At 41.2% G+C, this 20,150-nt stretch overlaps 1 protein-coding gene across 1 annotated transcript in view; it reads right to left on the reverse strand.

Annotated features, from left to right (window-relative positions):
• The window catches only part of LOC117752574 (putative uncharacterized protein MYH16), a 55,148-nt gene that overhangs the window by 31,557 nt on the left and 3,441 nt on the right, over positions 1 to 20,150 (reverse strand). The window contains 1 exon segment of the mRNA XM_034570029.1: positions 11,445 to 11,624. Within this exon segment, the coding sequence (XP_034425920.1) occupies positions 11,445 to 11,624 (180 nt within the window).

Consider the following 20,150-nt stretch of genomic DNA (forward strand, 5'->3'; position numbering starts at 1 on the left):
ACATTTTGTGCTGAGATACTCTCATTAGACTTTTCTTTTTCCTGTTGTATTTTAACATAGCTCTATTGCTGAGTGCCTGATATACCTGGGTAGTACCTGCATTTATTTAATTTATATCAGTCCTTGTTTTTTGCTGTCTTGATTTTAAAGCACTTAAACCTCAACAATGAGGATGTTACATGACATTTAAATGAGTTTGCTTCATGCAGTAGCATCATAATTGCTCCATTTTATCTTGACATTCTTTAAACTAAACTGTACACGCACTGTAGTTTTGGATATTAAGTAGTTAACATTCTTAAAGAGTGAGTTCAAATGAGCTGAGAAAAAATAGAGAATTAGTGGAAGATGAGGAGAAAAAAGATAATAACAGGGGATTAGCTGAATAAAAGAAGCTCAAACAAAGAAAGAATTAATTCATTCAAATAGGATCTTACCGCACGTTATGCCACAAGATGAAACTTATCCTCTTCCAAGTCAAAAGAAACCCTCTTTTGTTAGTCTGCGCTTGTCTTAATATAGTAGAGCTTAAAAGGCAACGCAGTGACGTACAGTACTGACCAGATAAGCAAGTTCGACCAAACACCAGATCACTTAGTCAACAGCCATCCATAACAGGAGTGAAAAGACCTTACTGTGAGCGCCTGCTCTGGTTACTGTTACTCTCTTATGGACCAGTCATCATGGGCAAGGCATTTGGAACGAGCTAATAGCATACCCAAATATCTGGGCTTTTGTGACATGATCAGGCGACCACATTTCCATCTGCATTTATTTCCATAAAAAGTAAAAGCCTACTTGCTTTGAGTTTGCTCCCTGCCTTTCTGAAATTCACATCATTTTCTCCCTTGTGCTAAACTGTTTGCACCTTTAGCACTTGACCCTGATGACGACTGAACAGGTTGTAGATCAATCCCAGCTCCAACACACAGAGGATATTTACATTGTACACACAAATATACACATCTGTACATACAGATACGCTGAAGTGTCTCTCTCTCTCTCACACAAACACACGCACTCAGATTCACACATACACACACAGAATGAATGAAGGCCTATGGAGCTGGAGCTCCAAAACTGTACATTAAGCCAAAAAATCATTTTCTGCCACTTTTGCACGACAAATAGTTATCAACACCATCATGGCCAGTTAGCAGTTGCTGCATTTGCCGTGTTTACATTTGACTGTCAACCATGACAATCGTCCTGTTCAATGTTTCCTGTGGTTAGCGAAACTTTCTTTTCTTCAGGTATGATAGAGTTAGCAAGCAAACATGGGGCTTTGGCTCTGGCTTAGGGGTAGAGCGGTCATCCTCCAACCAGAAGGTCGGTGGCTTAATCCCAGTTGTCCCCATCTGCATGCTGAAGTGTCCTTGAGCGAGATACTGAACACCTCATAGGAAAAAGTGCTGCCATCAGATGCACTGTATGAATGTTTGAGTGAATGGGCGAATGGCAAAACTGCACTGTAAAGTGCTTTGAGTGGTCATCAAGACTAGAAAAGCTCTATATAAATACAGACTATTTACCATTTACCATTCATTACACTAGTAATCAACAGCAACCAGTTAATTTTCTGTAGAAATTAGGCATATTACCGGAAAATCGTCCTGTTGTCTTGACCACTAATGGATCTGCTTGCAGTCTCAAGTTTATAGTGTTATATAAGTTTGGTCTCTCTGGTCTGAGACAAACGTAGCACTTAATGACTTAGCTACAAGAGTTCGGATGGGGAGGCAATGGGTTAACTCTATGAAATGAGTACAGCCTATGTGATGTACAGTATGTGAATCCCTGTACGTAGTGGTCTTATCTAAATGTTGTGTCTTCTTAGCTGGCTTGCTAACATTAGTCGCTCATAGGCCTAAATTCAGGAAGTAGCTGTTTTGTTACATCGATCACTATGAGGATGGGGCTGCATGCAGCCACTGAGGTTAAGCTAACTGTTAATGATCAATAAACAACTCCAAAGCATATTTTGTTAAACCAGCATGTGTCATATTTGTACAAATGTTAGTTACATAAGATTTTGACATGTAGGTGTGGACTGCGGCTTGGGCTGCAATTTTCAGTTCGAGCCCATCTGAGCAAGAGAGAAAATTAGCCAAGCACGACCCTAACCCGACAGGCATGCTGTTTTTTGGGTCCCAGCTCTACCCAAGCCTGGTGTTTCCTGTGATTACAGGCATAAAAAAATCAAGAAGACAGCCCAGCCACATGTGACCTAACCCGACCTGAACTGGAATATCATTTCAAAATTTTTGTTTGAACCCTGCCTGCCTCATCGGGTCCTGATGGGCTCGGGTCGGGTATCCACACTTTAGTGTCGTCGCTTGGTGTTGTTTAACAGCACCTTTGACCTAGCTCGGCTAATTAATTTTGCTCTTGAGAAATTAGTATTTTTCAATAGTAATATGCTGTATGAAATTTGAAAAATGTTCAGGAAACCTGTCTTACACGGCAGGCGAGTGAAGATTAATGTATGCTAATACGCTAATACATGGGTGAGAGAGTAAATGCTAAATATTTGACAAATTTACATTTTTGGGGTTTGATACAAAAAGCTGAACCTCTATAGGTTTACATTAGTCACATTGACCAGTCACAATCAAACTTTTGGCAGCAAGAGTTACCCACAGCTGCTAACCGGTGCTCCAGTGTTGTGCTATAGCCATCCCAGTCCAATTCTTCAGGTTCTGGTTCTGGTCCAGGATCTGCATGGTTCCCATTGGTCTCCTCAGAGTCATCAGACAGGGAGTGGCGACGCTGACGCTGCTGCCTCACAGACATCATCTTGACTATGCTTCCCAGAGTCTATAAACTGTTGCTGTGCGGACTTCACCTGTTTAGCAATGTACCAACTTGCCCGTCAAAGTGTTTCTGTACTTCTTCAAAGAGGCTTAACCACGTCTTCTCTCCTCCTTCACTTGGTGTACAGCTGTTCTTCTTGTTCCAGGTGGATCACAGATCCTCTCTCTCTCTCTCTCCCTCAACACACTTGGAGCTCTGCTTACCTTTTCTTTGTCTTCCTCACACTATCTAATCATTCAGCCTAGTCTTTCTCTAAGCTATTTTGCTTTCGTCTCTCTCTCTCTCTCTCTCTCTCTCTCTCTCTCTCTCTCTCTTCACCTTCTATTCTCAATTAACCACTCATCTCTTTATTTTTAGGGAGAGCTAGTATACGCTACTGAAATCTAAACATTCCTGTGTACATGCTTCCAGCTGGTCCACAGCCTGCAGCTGCTACTAATAATCCTTTGCAGGTAGCCACTGCTCAATCCACTCTTGGACTGGGTTTCACCGCAACGAAAAGCTCTGCCGTCTTCTCTCCCCACACCAGTCTCCTCCCACAGGAACAGGTGCCTCCTCAGAGTTTCGAGGGGGTCCAAAAGGTGTCCCACAGGGATGGCGGTCGGTGTAGTATGTCAGTTGAGGAGAAAATCCTTTTTAACGCTGTATCATTCTGCCACAGAAATGTAGCTCTCAGCTGAACTGTCACAGCCACACCACAGAAGGACAAGAAAACAATGGCACTATTCCAGAGTCAAAAATGCCTTTTCTCGTCACAGTCTACATTATAATTGACATAAATGTCTTGTGCGCCCACGCCCCCACATGGTCCCCCACAATGCCATGGCATTCATCTTAGCAGGAACAACGAGGCATATTGTGCCTTAGATTCAAGTGTGGATGTTTTCTTGAATGAAGCCACCGAGACCCACAAAGAGTAGACTAAGCAGTCCCATATCTAGAGTTAACTTCAGGCAAGATGGGTGATGATCAAGATAGGGTGGTACTTTAATCACCCAGGAGAAATGGTTTAGCTACAACTAGTAAGAAAAACAGACTATAGTTACAAAACACATAACTTTTGAAATAGCAGTTTTCAGGTGTTTATACTTTGAATTTCATAACATTCAGAAAATAAAAAAAGGAAAAGTGCAAACAAAGAAAGAAGTAAATTCCAGAAAAAACAAATAAGTGAGCCTTGAGTTATTATTTTTTGTCCAACTGTATATTTACTGTATGCAGAATTAAAAAAGCTGTAGCATTGTTAAGATAAAAAAGGACTGTGAATTATGTGCTGTAGGAAACAAGTGGAAAATATATGTCATAGGTTATAAATAACCATATGAACTATTGGAATGAGAAGAAAACAGATTTCTTTTAGATAAATGGCTCCACTGAGGGTCATACATTTCTACTCCAGTTACTCCCCATGTACAAAAAATTCTACAGCTTCAAGATGTATGTACTTTAATTTTAATATGTGTATAGAATGTGCAGATTTGTGGCAAATATTTGCAAGAACACACACATCAGCAATGATGTAAAAATAAAAGCGACATTCATTTTTGTATAAAATTACTCAAGAGACAAACATTTACAAAAATTCCAGCATATTCACTTTACAGCAGTAGGAATTGTCATGAGGGTTTGTAGAAATATAACCTTTCTAAATCACATGAAGCTAGAATAACACTGAATCTAAAATGGGCCCAATGTGGACATGCTCATATGAGCAAGGATAAGCGCTCTGCCAATGCCACTGAGGCGTGGAGGACATCCAGCGACCAAAAACCCATCAAAATACAGGATTTCTGAGAATTCAAATTGTTTTATTTTGACAATGTGGTCTGGGTTCTTGTGCAGAAAGGCAGCACAGAGAGATCTCTTTCTGTGACTCCCACTTGAGCTGGAGAGACACTGAGCTCACCCAGACTGCCTCTCCAGACACCACACATGTCCAACACCAACACTCATATCTGACAAGAAGGCTGCCATTGAATCAGATACACAACTAAGTCAAATACCAGCAGGTTTCCATCATCACAAACTCTAAGTCTCGGAAGCAAGAAACACAGTAAAGAGAAGCCAGTTCCTTTGAGTCTTATTCATTCATACATCAAGAGATCTGACCTGCAGTTGATCCTGATTCCGGAGTCATAAGGTAACATAAGGGCATGGTTACTGTAGATCAAAGCATTACAGGAACGCGCTTAGATGATCTTTGCCCATGTTCCAGTCCTTCGTGCTAAATGAAACCCATATTCTGAGAGTGCCATGGTGCCTCCATAAAGGTAGAAAGCCTAGCATTTAATTACCAGCTGCCTGTTGGCATTCCAAAAGGAAGATGACTGATAACACCAGAGGGAAGAGGAGGTTGTGGGTTCAGCTGCCGGATGCTTTTAACCTAAGATATCTATCTTGGAGTCTTGTAAAAAACACACACACGCACTCACACACACACAAACACAACACACACACACACACATACACCACAAATTCAGTCAAGCTCTACCAAATTGTACAATCATGTACTGTATATCTGTTCACTAAAAAAGGTAGATTACATTTTTTTTTATTCCCCCTGCAATCTGTGAAGTTATCTCCCAACGTTAAAGAAAGTAAAAACTAATTCCTGAATCCGCCCCCTGAACTGGATCTGCACCAAAACTTAATGGGTTCTTTTCTGACCCATACTGTATCCTTCCACCAAGTTCCGAGGTAATACATCATGTAGTGTTTGCGTAATCCTGGTAACCAACAAACAAAGGCAGACAAAAACATAACCTCCTTGACGGGGAACAAAAATGTCGACCTCTTAGTGGCATTATATAAAAACTCAGGGGTTCACTAAAGTTCTCAGAATATATTGTCTGGGAGCCATAAATATCTGTACAGAATTTGCAACCAATCCATTTGGTAGTTGTTGAGACAGGCAGACTGTTCATAGAATCATGCTGCAGCAAGATATGCAAATATGCCTGATCTCAACAAAAAATGTAATAACAGAGGAAACATCCAAGTTTAAAGCACTCAGCAGGAGAGGATATGAACATTTTGGAGAATTCTAACCTCAGTAGCGTCTCATTACCCATGCAGTCTAAGTGTCTCTTTGTTGGCCTAGACTTTTAACCTCAAAGTTCATCTCTCCTCAACAATTTGTTCTAACTTTCATTTGCCTTTGAACACCAAGTCAGTCCTCTCTTCCCTAGCATCCCCCTCACCCTCCTCTCTCCTCCCTTCGACGTGCTCATTCATATCTCCCTACCAGTCCTTTGTCCCACAGTTTGCCTTGGGCTCCAGAAACTTTAGAGCCAGTCCAGACCGAAAGTTTTTCCACTTGCAGAACTGGGGCATTTGGATAGCTCTGCAGTAACGCTCCACATTTATTTCACATTAACAGTAATTAGGGGGTAAACAGTGGACCTTTCTCCATTTGTATCCATTTGTACCCAAAAAAGGTTGGAACAACAGTATAGAAGCAATGAAGTTGTTTCTTTTCACCCTTTTTTCTTGCAGCGGTAATCCTCAAATTCCTCATTAATGTCTGTTTTTATTGGCGTTTGCATGCTGCCCCTCTGAATGTGCGTAGTTGATCTCAAAGACAGTGGTACAGTCAGGTCTTTTCCTCTGATCCTCTGAGTTTTCTCTTGGTGGCACGTTGTAGCTGTGTCGTGGCTATGGATTGTGATATTGGTTGGAAAGACAATTGATGATGCCTGTGGTAGCACCATGAGGTTGTAGTTTTTTAGTGAAATGTGTCCATAACTTTTAAGTAGATTAAAATTAGGTGCAAATATTCATGGTTCTCTGAATCTTCATTTACTGTAGCTCCGCCATCAAGTCAAAGTTTTATTGTCTAAAATAAAAATCTGCATAACTGTGAGCATGCTAACACACTAAACTAAGATGGTGAACATGATAAACCTTCTACCTGCTAATCATAAGCAGATTAGCACTGTCACTGTGATAATATTGTCCTACTAGCATTTAGCTAAATGCATGGTCTTGCAGAGCAGCTAACATGGCTACATGCATGTTCAAACGTGCTAACTGCCCAACTCTCAAAGTGCTTGTCGGGCTTCTGAAACCTACTAACCTCACACCTTTCTGACATCGTAAGAAGGGCGAGTATCTGACAACGTCTATTCCTTTCTCGAAACGGAAAACTGGACATTCGCACCCATCTCATCCCGTGATTGGCCAGCTGTGCAGAGATGAGAAAGTTCTCTGGATTTGAACTCTAGCTCTTTCTTCATTGGTTACATAAATATTTGTGCCACTTTTTACGTGAACAACTGAATAGAAAACCATTCATGTCTTTGTGAAGAGGATCGAAAGTTTTAAAATGTCTACTGTTATAAATGATATTCCCTCTCTCTTTCTCATGGATGACTTTGTGAGTGTGGCAAAGATGTGGCGACATAAGTTGTGAAATAATTAGCCTGCCTAAAAAAATGTTAGTGCTGCAGCGATGCTCTATAACAACAAGATCACATTCTTTCCCATCTGATCACCGGCATCATTGCTTGTGTGGGAATGTTTGGAATGAATGATATTATTACAACAAAATCTGCCACAGCGTTATTCAGGTAACCAGAGATTTTTATGAGCTGACTGCAGGGATCTAAATTTCCTATTGTTACCACACATTTCCGTTGATTTACATCATTGTGTCAATTACATCATTGTGTCAATTACATCATTGTGTCAATTTCAGATAATTTGTTGCTCAGGTTGTTCCTCTCGTGTTACGTTATGGCTTTGTTAAATCAGTATGCAGCAGTAATTAGCTGTGAATTCACTAGAGGCCAGAAGCCGTTCTGTCCCATAAAGCAAATTACTATGTTCACTCACTGCTCTTTACAACTTTTTCCAGGTTTGTAACAACCTGAAAAGACATAAAACCTATAAAGTTGCAAAAGTTTGATAATAAAAGAAAAATCAACAGTAAGTCATCTGTATAATGAGGCTGTGTATACTGGCCATCTATGTGTGTGTTAAAATGACGTATCCCTATATATCTTTATTGTCAAGACTATGATTACATTCAAACAATTTAGATCTAATTACCACAGTGATTTAAACAACGACACATACCTACAGTAGCATAATTATAATGTCACATTATAGTTTTGCTTGTTATGTCATTTTTGCCAAACGAATGCCTCAAAATGCACATCTGTAGATCCTGGAGTCTAAATCATAACCTTATTGCCTAAAATACTTCCAGTGAAGTACAAACTTTTAACACACAGTGTATAATACAACAACTTTGATCAGTCAGAGACTGAGATTAATAAGAGGAAACAGCCCTCTCTTTCTGTTTGTCAGAGAACATTATTTTAAGCATTTATAATAAGTAATCAATAAAATGTAAGCTATGACTTTCTAGGACACTGGGGCATTAAGGTTGCTTGAGAAGTTGGTTGGTGGACACCTGGCACATCTCAGTTCAATACGGTTTCCCTTTAGCTCTGTTTTGGTCTCCACCAAATCTAGATGCTACTCTATTCACTAGCAATGACCTCACAGGACAGTGCTGCATTATGGATGATAGAGAAGCAGGAGCTCATCACACCCCTAGCAACAGGGCTGTGTGGTGTCCCTCCAAGAAACAGGATAAACTTCCCCTGGAAAAACTGTAAAACTTCTTCAGGCAGCAGCAGCAGCAGCAGCAGCACTAAATAGCTCTGACAGGGAGTCACATTTCTCACTGCAGTCGTATCAGACAGGCTCCAAGGTATGAATTATACTGGCTGATCTGTCTCCTCCACAGATTAACTTCATTATTTATGGTTGGTTAATCTAAGCAGGGGAGAGAATACACAGTTGGAGCCAGAGCAAACCTAGTGATTTTGATAGCAAAGTCATTTACTGTCTCTAAAAATAAAAGAGGGGCAATAGAACACACTTTATTTTTGAATGTGGGAGACTTTGGGTTGTAAATCTTAAACCCACTCTAACCCACTTTTACAGGCTGACTTGTATCTGTGAGAGAGAAAAGGATTTTGTGACAGTATCGGGATGATCCTCAGCTTCAAGTCATCTAACCAACTGTGGCTTTGCAGAGGATACCTGCTAAAGACAAACAGTATTGAAATGGCCCAAACAGACAAAGATCAACGATGACCCAAGAATCTGTTATAAGAAGGACGGCAGTAAAGCACGGGAGTTACAAGAGCTGCAGTCCAACTCACGAGGCGGTTTACGATGTGTTTCCAATTGAAGTCGTCTGAAGAGTCTGCTAAGGCACTCAGCACCAGTAATGACCGAATCCCGTGGGCAACCCCGGAGCGTTTTCCACAAACATTGGAAACAGCAGCGGTGCGCCGCACTCTCACACTAAATCCTCTGCCTCCAGGAGAGAGTCACTCTCCCACACTCACTTTCAGAAAATGACACTCAATGTAGACGTTTTCTCAAAGCTCAAAAATGGAATGAAGTGCTTGCTCACTGCCATAGAAAGCAATTATTTTGCTTCTTGGTTTTAATGTGTTGTGTCCAAAAGGAACTGAACTGTGATTTTTAAGATGTGGCTTTACTCGTTCGAAGTCTTAAGGTTCAAAGGTAAGTATATCATTATTTTCTGATTTTCTATATTAATCTTGACCTTTTGCAGTCAACAATTCAATAATCTAAGATAAATGGTCCATATAATAGCCCTCTGAGCCAGCCTGTAGAACTTTGGTCATGAATTTGTCATCATGTGACCTGGGTTTCACCCCGAGGTCATGTGATGACACCTGAGCCTTCTCCATTTGTTGTATGAAGACAGTGATGTGCAGCTGGAAACTCTAGAAGGTGGTTAGTGAACTTTTACACTCAAATTATTTTAGTATGTATTTTCTTTTGTATCAAGGATAAAACCATCAATGCTGAATTTAGTTCTTGAACTACTTCTGGACTTTCCTGACACTGTGGCACTCAACCCCCACTCAGCCCCCAATTTGTGAAGGTGTATATCTTCAGATAATTTGCACAAATACATTGTTTTAATTTTAAAACAGGTAGAGTCAGTCTACTTAAAAAAGTTGGACATGCTGGTTCTTTGCAAAAAAAAGTAGTACGAAGTATTTTAAAGCTGCATTGTTCAGCAGAAAAAGCTGTAGATACAACACTGAAACATTTTCACTTATTAATTTGTAGCAAATGTGTTAGCAAATAGGTAATAGGTATATAACATTAGCAGTAATCTGGAAGAGTGACGGTGGAAACCAGACAAAGATATATTCTATATTCTTTGGTAATCACATAATAGGCTCAATCTAATAGCACAAACCTACAGCAGCACTAAGAGTGTTTTACATCTTTGCACTGTTTGACACACACATGATTCAAAACCAAACCGATGCAAACTCGAGCACATGAAATAAATAGAAGATAGAAGATGAAATAACGAATGTGTGGTTTTATGAATTTACAGATTTAAATTTAAATTGATCACTGACAGATTTAACCTGATTCTCATGCATTACTGCTTTACAGATCATTTATGTAACTGCCCAGTGACATGGTTTTAAAACTATTATTATCACATTTTTGTTCAGTTGCATAAGAGCAGAAGAAATAGCTACAACAGCTTTCCTGCGGATGTGATTCAGAGGCATGGCTTGTGAGGGAGGTCTAATACTGTTATACCATACATGTATCTTTCTATTTTTGCTGGTTTCTGCAGCATCACCTATCCTTCCTTTAAGATTGTTTGAGAAGGTGGTGGTTTGGTGAACACCTGACAAATTCAGCTTCAATATCTGGTCTCCTTTTAGCTCCGTTTTGGTCTCAGCCAACTCCTGAGGGAAATATTTGCTTGATACTATACTATTCACAAGTGTAAAGTGGGTACAATGAAAAACATTACCTACTGCAGCTGGAAAAAAGGTTCAGGAGAAACAAAATTAAGAATTAGAATAGTAAAGGTGTGGGCCTTCAAAAAACAAGAAAGATACCAAAAGATGTTGAAGAACTTTGCAGAGTTGGGGGTTAGAATCTCTGTGGGATGGTCATCCACGAGAAACTCCTTCAAATAACATAAGTAATTTGAGTTTAGTGCAGTTTGAAGTCCCTTGAAATTAATTTAAAATATCTGTGGCTAAACGTTTGATGCCTTCAGCAGTCATGTGCTGTATTTATAAGCTGAATACTTCTAAACAGGAATGCTGGTTTGTCTTTCTCTAAGCAAAGCTTGTGGTAACACCGCCTCCCGACAGAAGGGGATGTGCCACTCACCCAGTCCTCCTTGCAGTAAACCAATCAGTCATGCAGCGCGCCCCAGGCCAGGAAACAGCACGGTGCCCCGCGGCACTGGGACAGCAGCGCTCTCTCAATAAAACGATCAGCTGGAAAATGGTCAACACAGCAGTAAAAACCCGCAGCATTAAAACAAGCTCGAACACAGTGACTGCCATGGTGGCTGCATCTCCCTCTCCCCCTCCGCTAGGGTATCATTATCCACTTAATTTCATCCACCCAGGGCTGGTTTAATGACCACGTTCAAAATCCCTTATCGAGCAGAAATTCTGACTTAATCACAAATCCTGTGACTTCTTGCGTATCAAGTGAGTGAAAACAAAAGAGGAAAGACTTTTTCTTTTTCAGGAGGGAAAGAATAAGACAAGAGAAGGGGAGAGGGGGATGCAGTGCAGCAGACTTACAGCTCGGTATCTAGTGGCCACCTCATTCCTTTCCTTGTCGAGCTCAGTGTTCTGCTCCTCCAGCTCGCGCACCTTGGAGAGGAGTCGCTCACTCTGCTCTATGGCTCTCCTCAGCTCCTCTCTCTCCCTCATCCCTGCCTCCTGTGTGTGAATGTGCTGCTGCAGCGACAGACACTCGACCTGGAACCACACACACACACACACACACACCCAGAAAGTCCGATACTTCAGCTTGGATAGCTCTCCAACTGAGTCTCTCTCACTTTTGTTCACTTCTGTCTGGAGTCTGAATTGTAACCCCTCTCTCTCTCTCTTCCCTCTCTCTCCTCCATCCACATCTTACACACACAAACACACACGCTTTCTGCAAGAGCTTTTCGTCCACATGCATGTATGAATACACGCACATGTGCCCATATTTACTCGCCTCTCTCTCTCTCTCTCCAGACTGGCCTCCTGCTGATTGTTCACTAGAACAATATAAAACTTTCTTCTCCGAGCTGCTGCATCGCTGCTGACTGCTCTGGAGTCATAAAAGGAACAATATATATTTTCTTTCTTTCCCCACTGACTTTGAAATTCACCACATCAAGCCAGGGCCAAGAACGACAAACATTTTTAAAAGCTTCAACATCCAGCGCCGAAGCCCAATCATGTGCTGTTTTCAGACGTGAACTCCGGAGAATGTCCACACAATGGGATGGAGTTTGCCTTTCACATATACAGCAGGAGATCCTCTGCTCAAACAACACAAATCTGTGGACTGTTCAGGTGAGGGGTGGTGCAGCACTCAGGAGGCAGGACGTGACATATCACTTCCACTGCGGAGATCACATGGTTTTGTTTTCAGCAAATCAACACTGGCCTCGGTTTCTACCACCAAAAAAACTGTCTATTAGTTAGAAACTGGTGAATCTTCAGGTGTTTTTACTTGGGGTCTAGCCGGAGAAACTCCAGAGAATTTCCGCAGCAAGTGACTCTGACTTTTGCGTTCTCACACACAGTCCCTTTGGGTAATTTCAGGTGAATATCTGGAGTTCAGTGCACGTCTTAAAGCAGCTTAGGACAAACAGAAAATGTATCATATCACTGCTAAACATTTATCATGTGCTGTTGGGCCTTTTTGTTGTCGTGGTAGCACTTCTCGAGAGATCCCAATCTTGATAAACTTGCTCCACGATCCAAAAAACAGGCGATTAAGTCATGTTAAAGTTAGGTCAGTCAGTTAAATCCAAGAGAGCGTTTAGCTGGCAACCCAGGTCAGGGAAAATCCAACAGCCTAAGGACTTTTTTTCAAGTTAAGGAAATTAATTTGGTTAAGGTTAGAAACATCATGGTCATCTCAAATATTGGAGCTTCTGGTGAAGTTCAGGTTTAGGGGAAAATAAGGAGAATATCTACACTGTGTCATCAGTGCTTTTTCATTTCCTGTATCGCCTTCTCCCTGAACCTAGTGTAATTATATGTTTTGATGTGCACATGCTGAAAACAGCTGTCGCTACTATGGAGAGAGGTGAGAAAAAAAACAAGTCGAGAGATTATAGGTTTGTCATTTAGACCAGTAATCCTACACATGGTTATGTGGTCCAGTGTTAAAAAGTTTTGATTGGTGGTTATGAAAAAGAAACACTTTGGCAGATATAATCCATTAGTTTTAATGACTTGTCTCTGGTGAGAACAGTCACTTACATTCACTGTTGACCAGACTTTTTGTGGTAGATTAGTGAGTTAGCACCTCCAGCTGTTCCAGGGAGGGTGAGTAGCATAGCTGAGTCGAGTTGGCTAATCACTCTTCCCGGTTTAAAGGTGACAGAGGCGGATTTGAGTTCCAGGTGCCAAATTTATATTTGTTCTCTAAATTTTTGTTAATAAGGACATCTTTTGGTGAGCGGTGTGTTGGGAAGACACATGCTGGCAAAGGACTTAACCACCATGTGTTTTGGTCGTCTGCATGTTAAAAGTGGAGAGCAGCGAGTGTCACCAATGCAGAATGGTTTTGCCAGAGAATAAAATATTCTACAAATGCAAATTAGAATATTGTTGTACCATATGCTACTCACAGGAGCAATGAAAGTTTGAATGGAGTAGTGGCCCTCACTTGTTTTGTCTAGAATTCATTTAGGAAAATTCATTATATTTTATAAATGATTACTAGGATGGATTATTTTTAAGAAATAGCAACAGTGAAATTATTCAATGTAACTAACATGACATTGAGTTTTTCAATCAGCATCTATTTTTCACTGTTTCTCTGTTACAAAACTAGAGCTACTAATAACAAAGATGGGCTAGTTTTACTGTTTGGTTTATTTGGCTGTAAATTTCTGTAACAAATGTTATACTGGCACTAAATGACTGTAGCCTGCCAAGTTACTGACAAATACTGCAAACACATTTAAACACTCATCCAGTATGATATTTCATTTGAAATAGTTTTCTAAAACTCAAAAGCATCTTCTTTTTTTTTTTACAGCGAGAAGGGGTTTTGTTTAGAATTCTCAGAGGACCTTTTGTTTTTACCGCAGTGCGCTGAATGTGTCAAGTTGAAACAAGAAGATAAGCCTCCAACTTCATTTGCAGTGTCGCTCAAGTTTTGCAAACTGCCAAAAGCTTGGGCGTGAGACTGCTTGGATTTTTCTACTTTCATGAGAATCTGACATCATGGATTTTTATATATGATCATTTTTGGCATTAAATGTGCTCAATTCAAATGGTCTGTATCTTGGTAAATGGTTTGTATTTTAGAGCATTTCTAGTCTTGATGACCACTCAAAGCTCTCTACAGTTTTTGCCATTCACCCATTAACACACATTCATACAGATCATCTACAGTATGTGCAGCACTTTCTTTATTACACATCACTCAGGGGTTTAACTACCTTGCCTGAGGACACTTCGGCATGCGGAATGGGGGAGACTGGGATATAAGCCGACCTTCTGGTTAGAGGACGACACTGTCATGGTTTGACATGGTTCGAGTGTTTTCTGTTAAATTATTACCTCGTGTTTCTTGTATATCCTTGTGTTTATGTTTGTATATGTGTTGTTTCGGTGTCGCATGTCTGTTTCCTGTTTTATTTTGTAGGCTCTGTTCCTAGTGTGTTTTCTTCGCTTCCTGTCTTTGTGATTGTCTGCACCAGTCCTCATGTGTTCCACCTGTGTTCAATTGCCCCTGCCTTCCCTGTGTGTATATAAGTCTCTGTGCTTCCCCTTGTCCTTGTCGGCTCGTTGTCTTAATGCTCTGTCTGAATGCTCTGTCTTAATGCCTGTTTTAGTCCCTGTTTTAGTCCCTGTCGTTATTCTTCATCTCCTGTGCTTGCGTCATCTCCTGTGCTTGCGTCCCCTGCTTCTTCTCGTCTCTTGCAAGCTTCCCCTGTGTGCTCTGTGTTTTTCAGTTTAGACTTTTTGTGAGATTCCTCTGTTTGTTGTTTTTTCTGTTAAAGACTTTTTCCAAAAGGACACCTTTTGTTTAAACTCTGCATCCTGGGTCCATCTGTTTAACCAAATCTGACAGACACGCTCTATCTCCTGGGCCACAGCCACCCCAATTCAATTGTTTTATCAATTCTTAATTCAAGACACACAAAGTGAGGCAGAGATCTTACAATATTACTGAAAAACCCAACAGTTCCCACAATGAGTAAACACCTGGCAACAGTGGAGAGAATAAACTATAATATATAAATAGTCCAGAATACAAATATACAATGAAGCACGTTCACCCTACTGATGTTTGGTGACAACAATTCACAAGCAACTTAAACTTCTATTTCCTGACCACGTAAATCAGCATTTAAGAATATTTCAACATTTACCACATGAACAACTATCAACAGGGAATCTATAGAAATCTGTATCCATCAATTTTCTATCAATCAATTGAGGAGTTGTCATAAAGTACTGGGTGCAACAATATCCATCTGCAGTCCGCACGACTTCCAGACACGCTGACTAACGCTGACTACATGTAACATGCCAATTTCACACGTGTAACCCAGTCGCAATTCTGTATTTTTCGGATAGGGGTATTGTGTGAGGATTACAATAAGAACAGTATCAGATTTTAACGGCCCTGTCTTGCAGTCCACAGACAGACCCCTCTCACTGCGCTGCCTCCCAGCAGGCTCCAGGATGTTCAGCCAATCCAAAGACAGGAGACCTGAGCTTATATTGCCTGTTTCAGCCAGAGACTCATCTGAGGGGCTGCATAACAGGTTTTATACAAATAAAACTGTGAATCATGCAAAGAGTCCAACAATAAAAATAAAGAGCTGGAACTGAGCAGAACAGCTCCTCTTTAAACAGCTTCCTCCACCACTCTGGTTCTCCTCGCCAGTTAAAACAAACAATCCGAACTCCAAACATTCTTCCACCCTGGTCTGATCACTACTTGGTACAGAGGCCAAAGGTGAAAGCGAGAGTTCAGCCAGCCGTGTTCAGTTGATCAGAGGCAGACAGTAATGTAAAAACGTCGTCGGTATGTGGGCTGCACTTTACTGCAGGGCAGAACTGGCCTGAGACCTGTTCTCCGTTATCACCAGCAGCTCACCTGTCCCCCAGCCCAAATGGAACCAGACTCCCAGACGCCTGTCAAACGCTGAGACTGATGTAAACAGCTGTATAATGTTCTGCACACACTGTGACATGAACCAAAAACAGTGGAATTCAGCTCAACATGACATGATATCCAAAACAGCTGTGCTTTCATTTTTTTGATTTATTCAGTTACGGACTTGATATTAGCTGCAGTGGCTCAGCACTCGGGGTCAAAAAGTCTGAGACCATGTTGCCATTCATGCAAAGTGGGAGTTTTGGACTTCATTGAAGATGTACTGTACTTTTATTTAGTGGTTTCACTGAAATCAACATTTCAGATGAGACCTTGGACTAATATCTAAACTAAATATCATGAATTAAATTGTTCATCGTTCCAAAATGGAAGTGTAACTCTGGAACCAATATCTAGCTCGCACTGGGTGAGGTACACCCTGGACAGGTTGTCCCCCCATACAGACACAACCATCCACTCACATTGACATCTACGAATTGGAACCAGGAACCCTCTTGCTGTGAGGCAGCAGTGCTAACCACTGTACCACCGTGCCCCACAGTTATTCCTGGTATGCTTATTAGCAACAATTAAGACACTCGATACATTCAATAAGAATACGTTTTGAATAACCTGGGTACCATCGCTCTGTAGCAGCCACGGCTGGGACTTAATAATTTAAGGTACATTGCGTTCACGACAACTGATTCTCTTGTTCAGGTTTCTGCAAGAAAGAAATAATGTTTTGTTTGGCTTAAAAAATAAATGTAGTATCAATTAGGAATAATATTGTTGCTTAATGAAATAATGATAATAACAGTGTATTAACAGGGTATTTACAGGATCTGCATTCAATTCTTTACATTAAAAAAACGTAATTAATCAAATTGTATGCATTTTAGACAGCGAATCACCTTGAAGAACCCTAAATGCACCATACAAGACAACTAAAACATCTTGCAGAGACCAGTTGTCTCCTGCAAGAGTTTACACTTTGATGCCAGAGTGAGCATCAGAATCAGAGTCTTTTATTTTCTCTCCACACCCAACAAGATGACACAAGTATCTTTGGCTTTACTTCCAAAGCCCAAAAAACTAAACAAAGTGCAGTTTCCGTCACTGGAAAAACAGATGTGAGCTGATTTTCCACTGTGAGATCTGAAGAAGAGGTTAAAAAAGGGAAAGCTCTATTATAGACAGACCGGCAGAACACACACACACACACACACACACACACACACACACACACACACACGCTGCTATCATGCTGGTATCTGTGCCGCTGGAAGAGAGCTGTCATTAGCTCAGCTCTCTGAAGCCTGACAGAGACTTCACCCCACAAACCTGACAACAGTTTGTCAGCGACGAAATTAGACGGGGGAATTTGGTGTCATCTTTCTGAAGTGTACGTCGGTAATTGCCATGTTATCCAAATAAGATTTAGGAGAAGTCGTCCATGGGGATCTGCCTGCTGACACACCTGAACTTCCTTTGCCTGCAGTCAGTTCAAACACACGATGTATTTACCTGTCAGTGCAGGATTTACTGTCGCACTCAACATCATCCTGCAAGCCGATGCCAGGAAAGAAGAGGAAGATAAATGTGAAACATCAATGGTTCACCTTTAGCGTGATCACAGGGCTCAACCTCTTAAGCCAGCCCTATTGTTCAGAACGTAAAAAACTAAATGCTCGCTTTGTTGCCGCCCAGTGCCTCTTTCCATGAAGAATACGACTTGGGCTTGTAGGCAAAGTTTTCGTGTTTTGACTTGAAGCTGGGAGATTTACCGCTGATCAAACCTGCACAGCACATTTCACATCCCGGCTAAGAAAACGATTCCAACTGTCCATCTGAATTCTAGCTCCGTAAAAACTGTTTAAAATGTAAATCTCTTTTTCTAGACAATGCAGCAATTTCCCAAATAACAGCCTCTGATTCCTGACATTCCAAGTCTGAGAAGAGGTAACTGGGATATTAATCCCATCATCTCCATTCCTTACTTTTATTTGCGCAGCTGCTCATGATCTCAACTCCTATTTACACCTGCAGGTGGTTCACATGCGACTGGCTGCAGCCTCAAGCCCAGAATCTACAGTTAAAGTTCAAATGACCCGAAACGTTCAAACGGCCCAGCTTCAAGTCTTTGCACCGGTAAAGTGTTTGCAGATTGTAGTTTTACTCTGCAATTTGAAAGGCAGAGCTGCTTTGGAAGAGGAAACACAAGTGTCAAGTGTCCACCTGTGTCAAATATGTAGAAATTATTATTTTCCATTTGTGTAGATTATACATTAACACGTCAGTATGGGTCAGCTCGTGTAAAAAGCTGCTGTTAGTTTGTCTGATTGTGGCACAGATTTTACTGTCACTGCAGGGTGGGGGTCAAAGCAATGCAGTGACTTCAATTACTAGAATCAGTTTTTGTTCTAAAGATTTGTCTGTCATCGTTCAGTGCTCGACCAGAGCTCCGACTACATAGTCCCTGCATTGCGTCGAGACACATGATAACTTGTAGGATCACAGGTGCTGCAACAATTCCGATTATTTTCCAAGAACACAACTCAGCCACCAAAACAGGAGGACAAGGAGCGATGACTGTGTATGTCGCAAGTGTGTTTTAATCCCAAGTGACAGGTCTGATTCTGGCTGAAATTCACAGTGGAGTAGCTTAATCGCTGAACATGCGCCACTGAATCTCTCACTCAGAGGATCTTTTCCACTTATCGCAGTTGCCCCAGCACCATCGAGTCTCTTTATGCTCCTCTCATACTGGCCAGCCTTTTTAAAGTCTGTTAAAACAACAGGGAACTTGACGGTGTGTGTTTTTGTTCATGTGGCTTTGTAAGTGTAACCACATGAGGAATTATGGCATTAATTATCTTTTGCAACATTTGCTGTTTGCTCGGAGAAAAGAATAGCCTCCATGTGTGAGTATCCCTGCGAACAGATGGCTTGAAAGTGAGATATTTTTTCTATCCAGATGATTCGTTCGTTCAACTAAACATTTGTGAACAACACAAAACTAGCAGGGTCAGAAAAGAGATGCTACCTATGCCTGTTTTTTTTTGCCTGTTTCATGCTCTCACTCAAAACCCTGCGCTTGCACTCAAATAGCCCCTGCTTTTGCTCGCTCCTCCTGTGGAGGACAGGAGTGCATGAACCCTGTTAAAGTAACCACTCATGCAGGACTCTCAAAGAAATAAAGCTAACATTGAGGGTGGGACAATGTCATCTGTCAACACTAGATTTGGATACAACTATTGGTTGGGGAAATTTGACAGACTTGTTGCACAAAAAAATAAATAAATAAAGGAGAAGAGCTGAAGCTGCAGTGAATATCTGTGCAGGCAACAAAATATCTGAGTGCAAGTGCACAGTTTGAGCACAAGCGGATCAAATATTACCACAAGCAGGGGCTATTTGAGTGCGAGCGCTGGGTTTAGAGTCAAAGCATTACAAAATCTGATATGAAGAGTCTTGATATAAAGATATGAAAAAACCCTACTTATGTAGATCTGGATTTGAATACTTTTCGTGAATCCTACTGTTCTGTTTCTGTCCAGTTACTGTTTTGCATTTGTGTGGAGGAGCGTTGTTTGTTCTGTAAAACTGGAAAGTCCAAACTGCTCCCAGGTGACTGGGCCGCAGGCTGAAGCCTGGCCTCTGGCTGAACTCTTGGATCCAGGTCACGGAGGAAGGCACAGCCAAACTTTGATCACTGGAGCACCTCACATTTCAACTACACTCTTGTGGTCGACTGGCCGCAGGTCAGGTACAAGAACACCAGCTTATAAATCATATCAATGACGTGATTGTTGTCAGGTAATTACACTGGAGGGATAACTGTTGACATCATAAACAGAGTGGAGGGGTTCTGTTCTCTTCAATGCCAGTTATTGTCCTGGTGGGGCTGACTGAAATACCTGGCATAGTTGATTATAGACAACATTTACTGTAGTTGTGTTTAACTGAATAGGCCTGAATATGGTATTATAAATAGATCACTAAGATTTCTTTGATTAGAACCTTTTAAAGTTTCTTATGAGAACACACTTGAAGATCCAAGGAGTTCTCAATGACCCCACAAAGCACACATACACGTGTAACGATGACCCACATGTGGCATCATCAAAAGAGAAATCCTTGACCGACCAAGCTGT

This window comes from Hippoglossus hippoglossus, chromosome 19 (assembly GCF_009819705.1).
Source record: "Hippoglossus hippoglossus isolate fHipHip1 chromosome 19, fHipHip1.pri, whole genome shotgun sequence".
Taxonomy (NCBI): domain Eukaryota; kingdom Metazoa; phylum Chordata; class Actinopteri; order Pleuronectiformes; family Pleuronectidae; genus Hippoglossus; species Hippoglossus hippoglossus.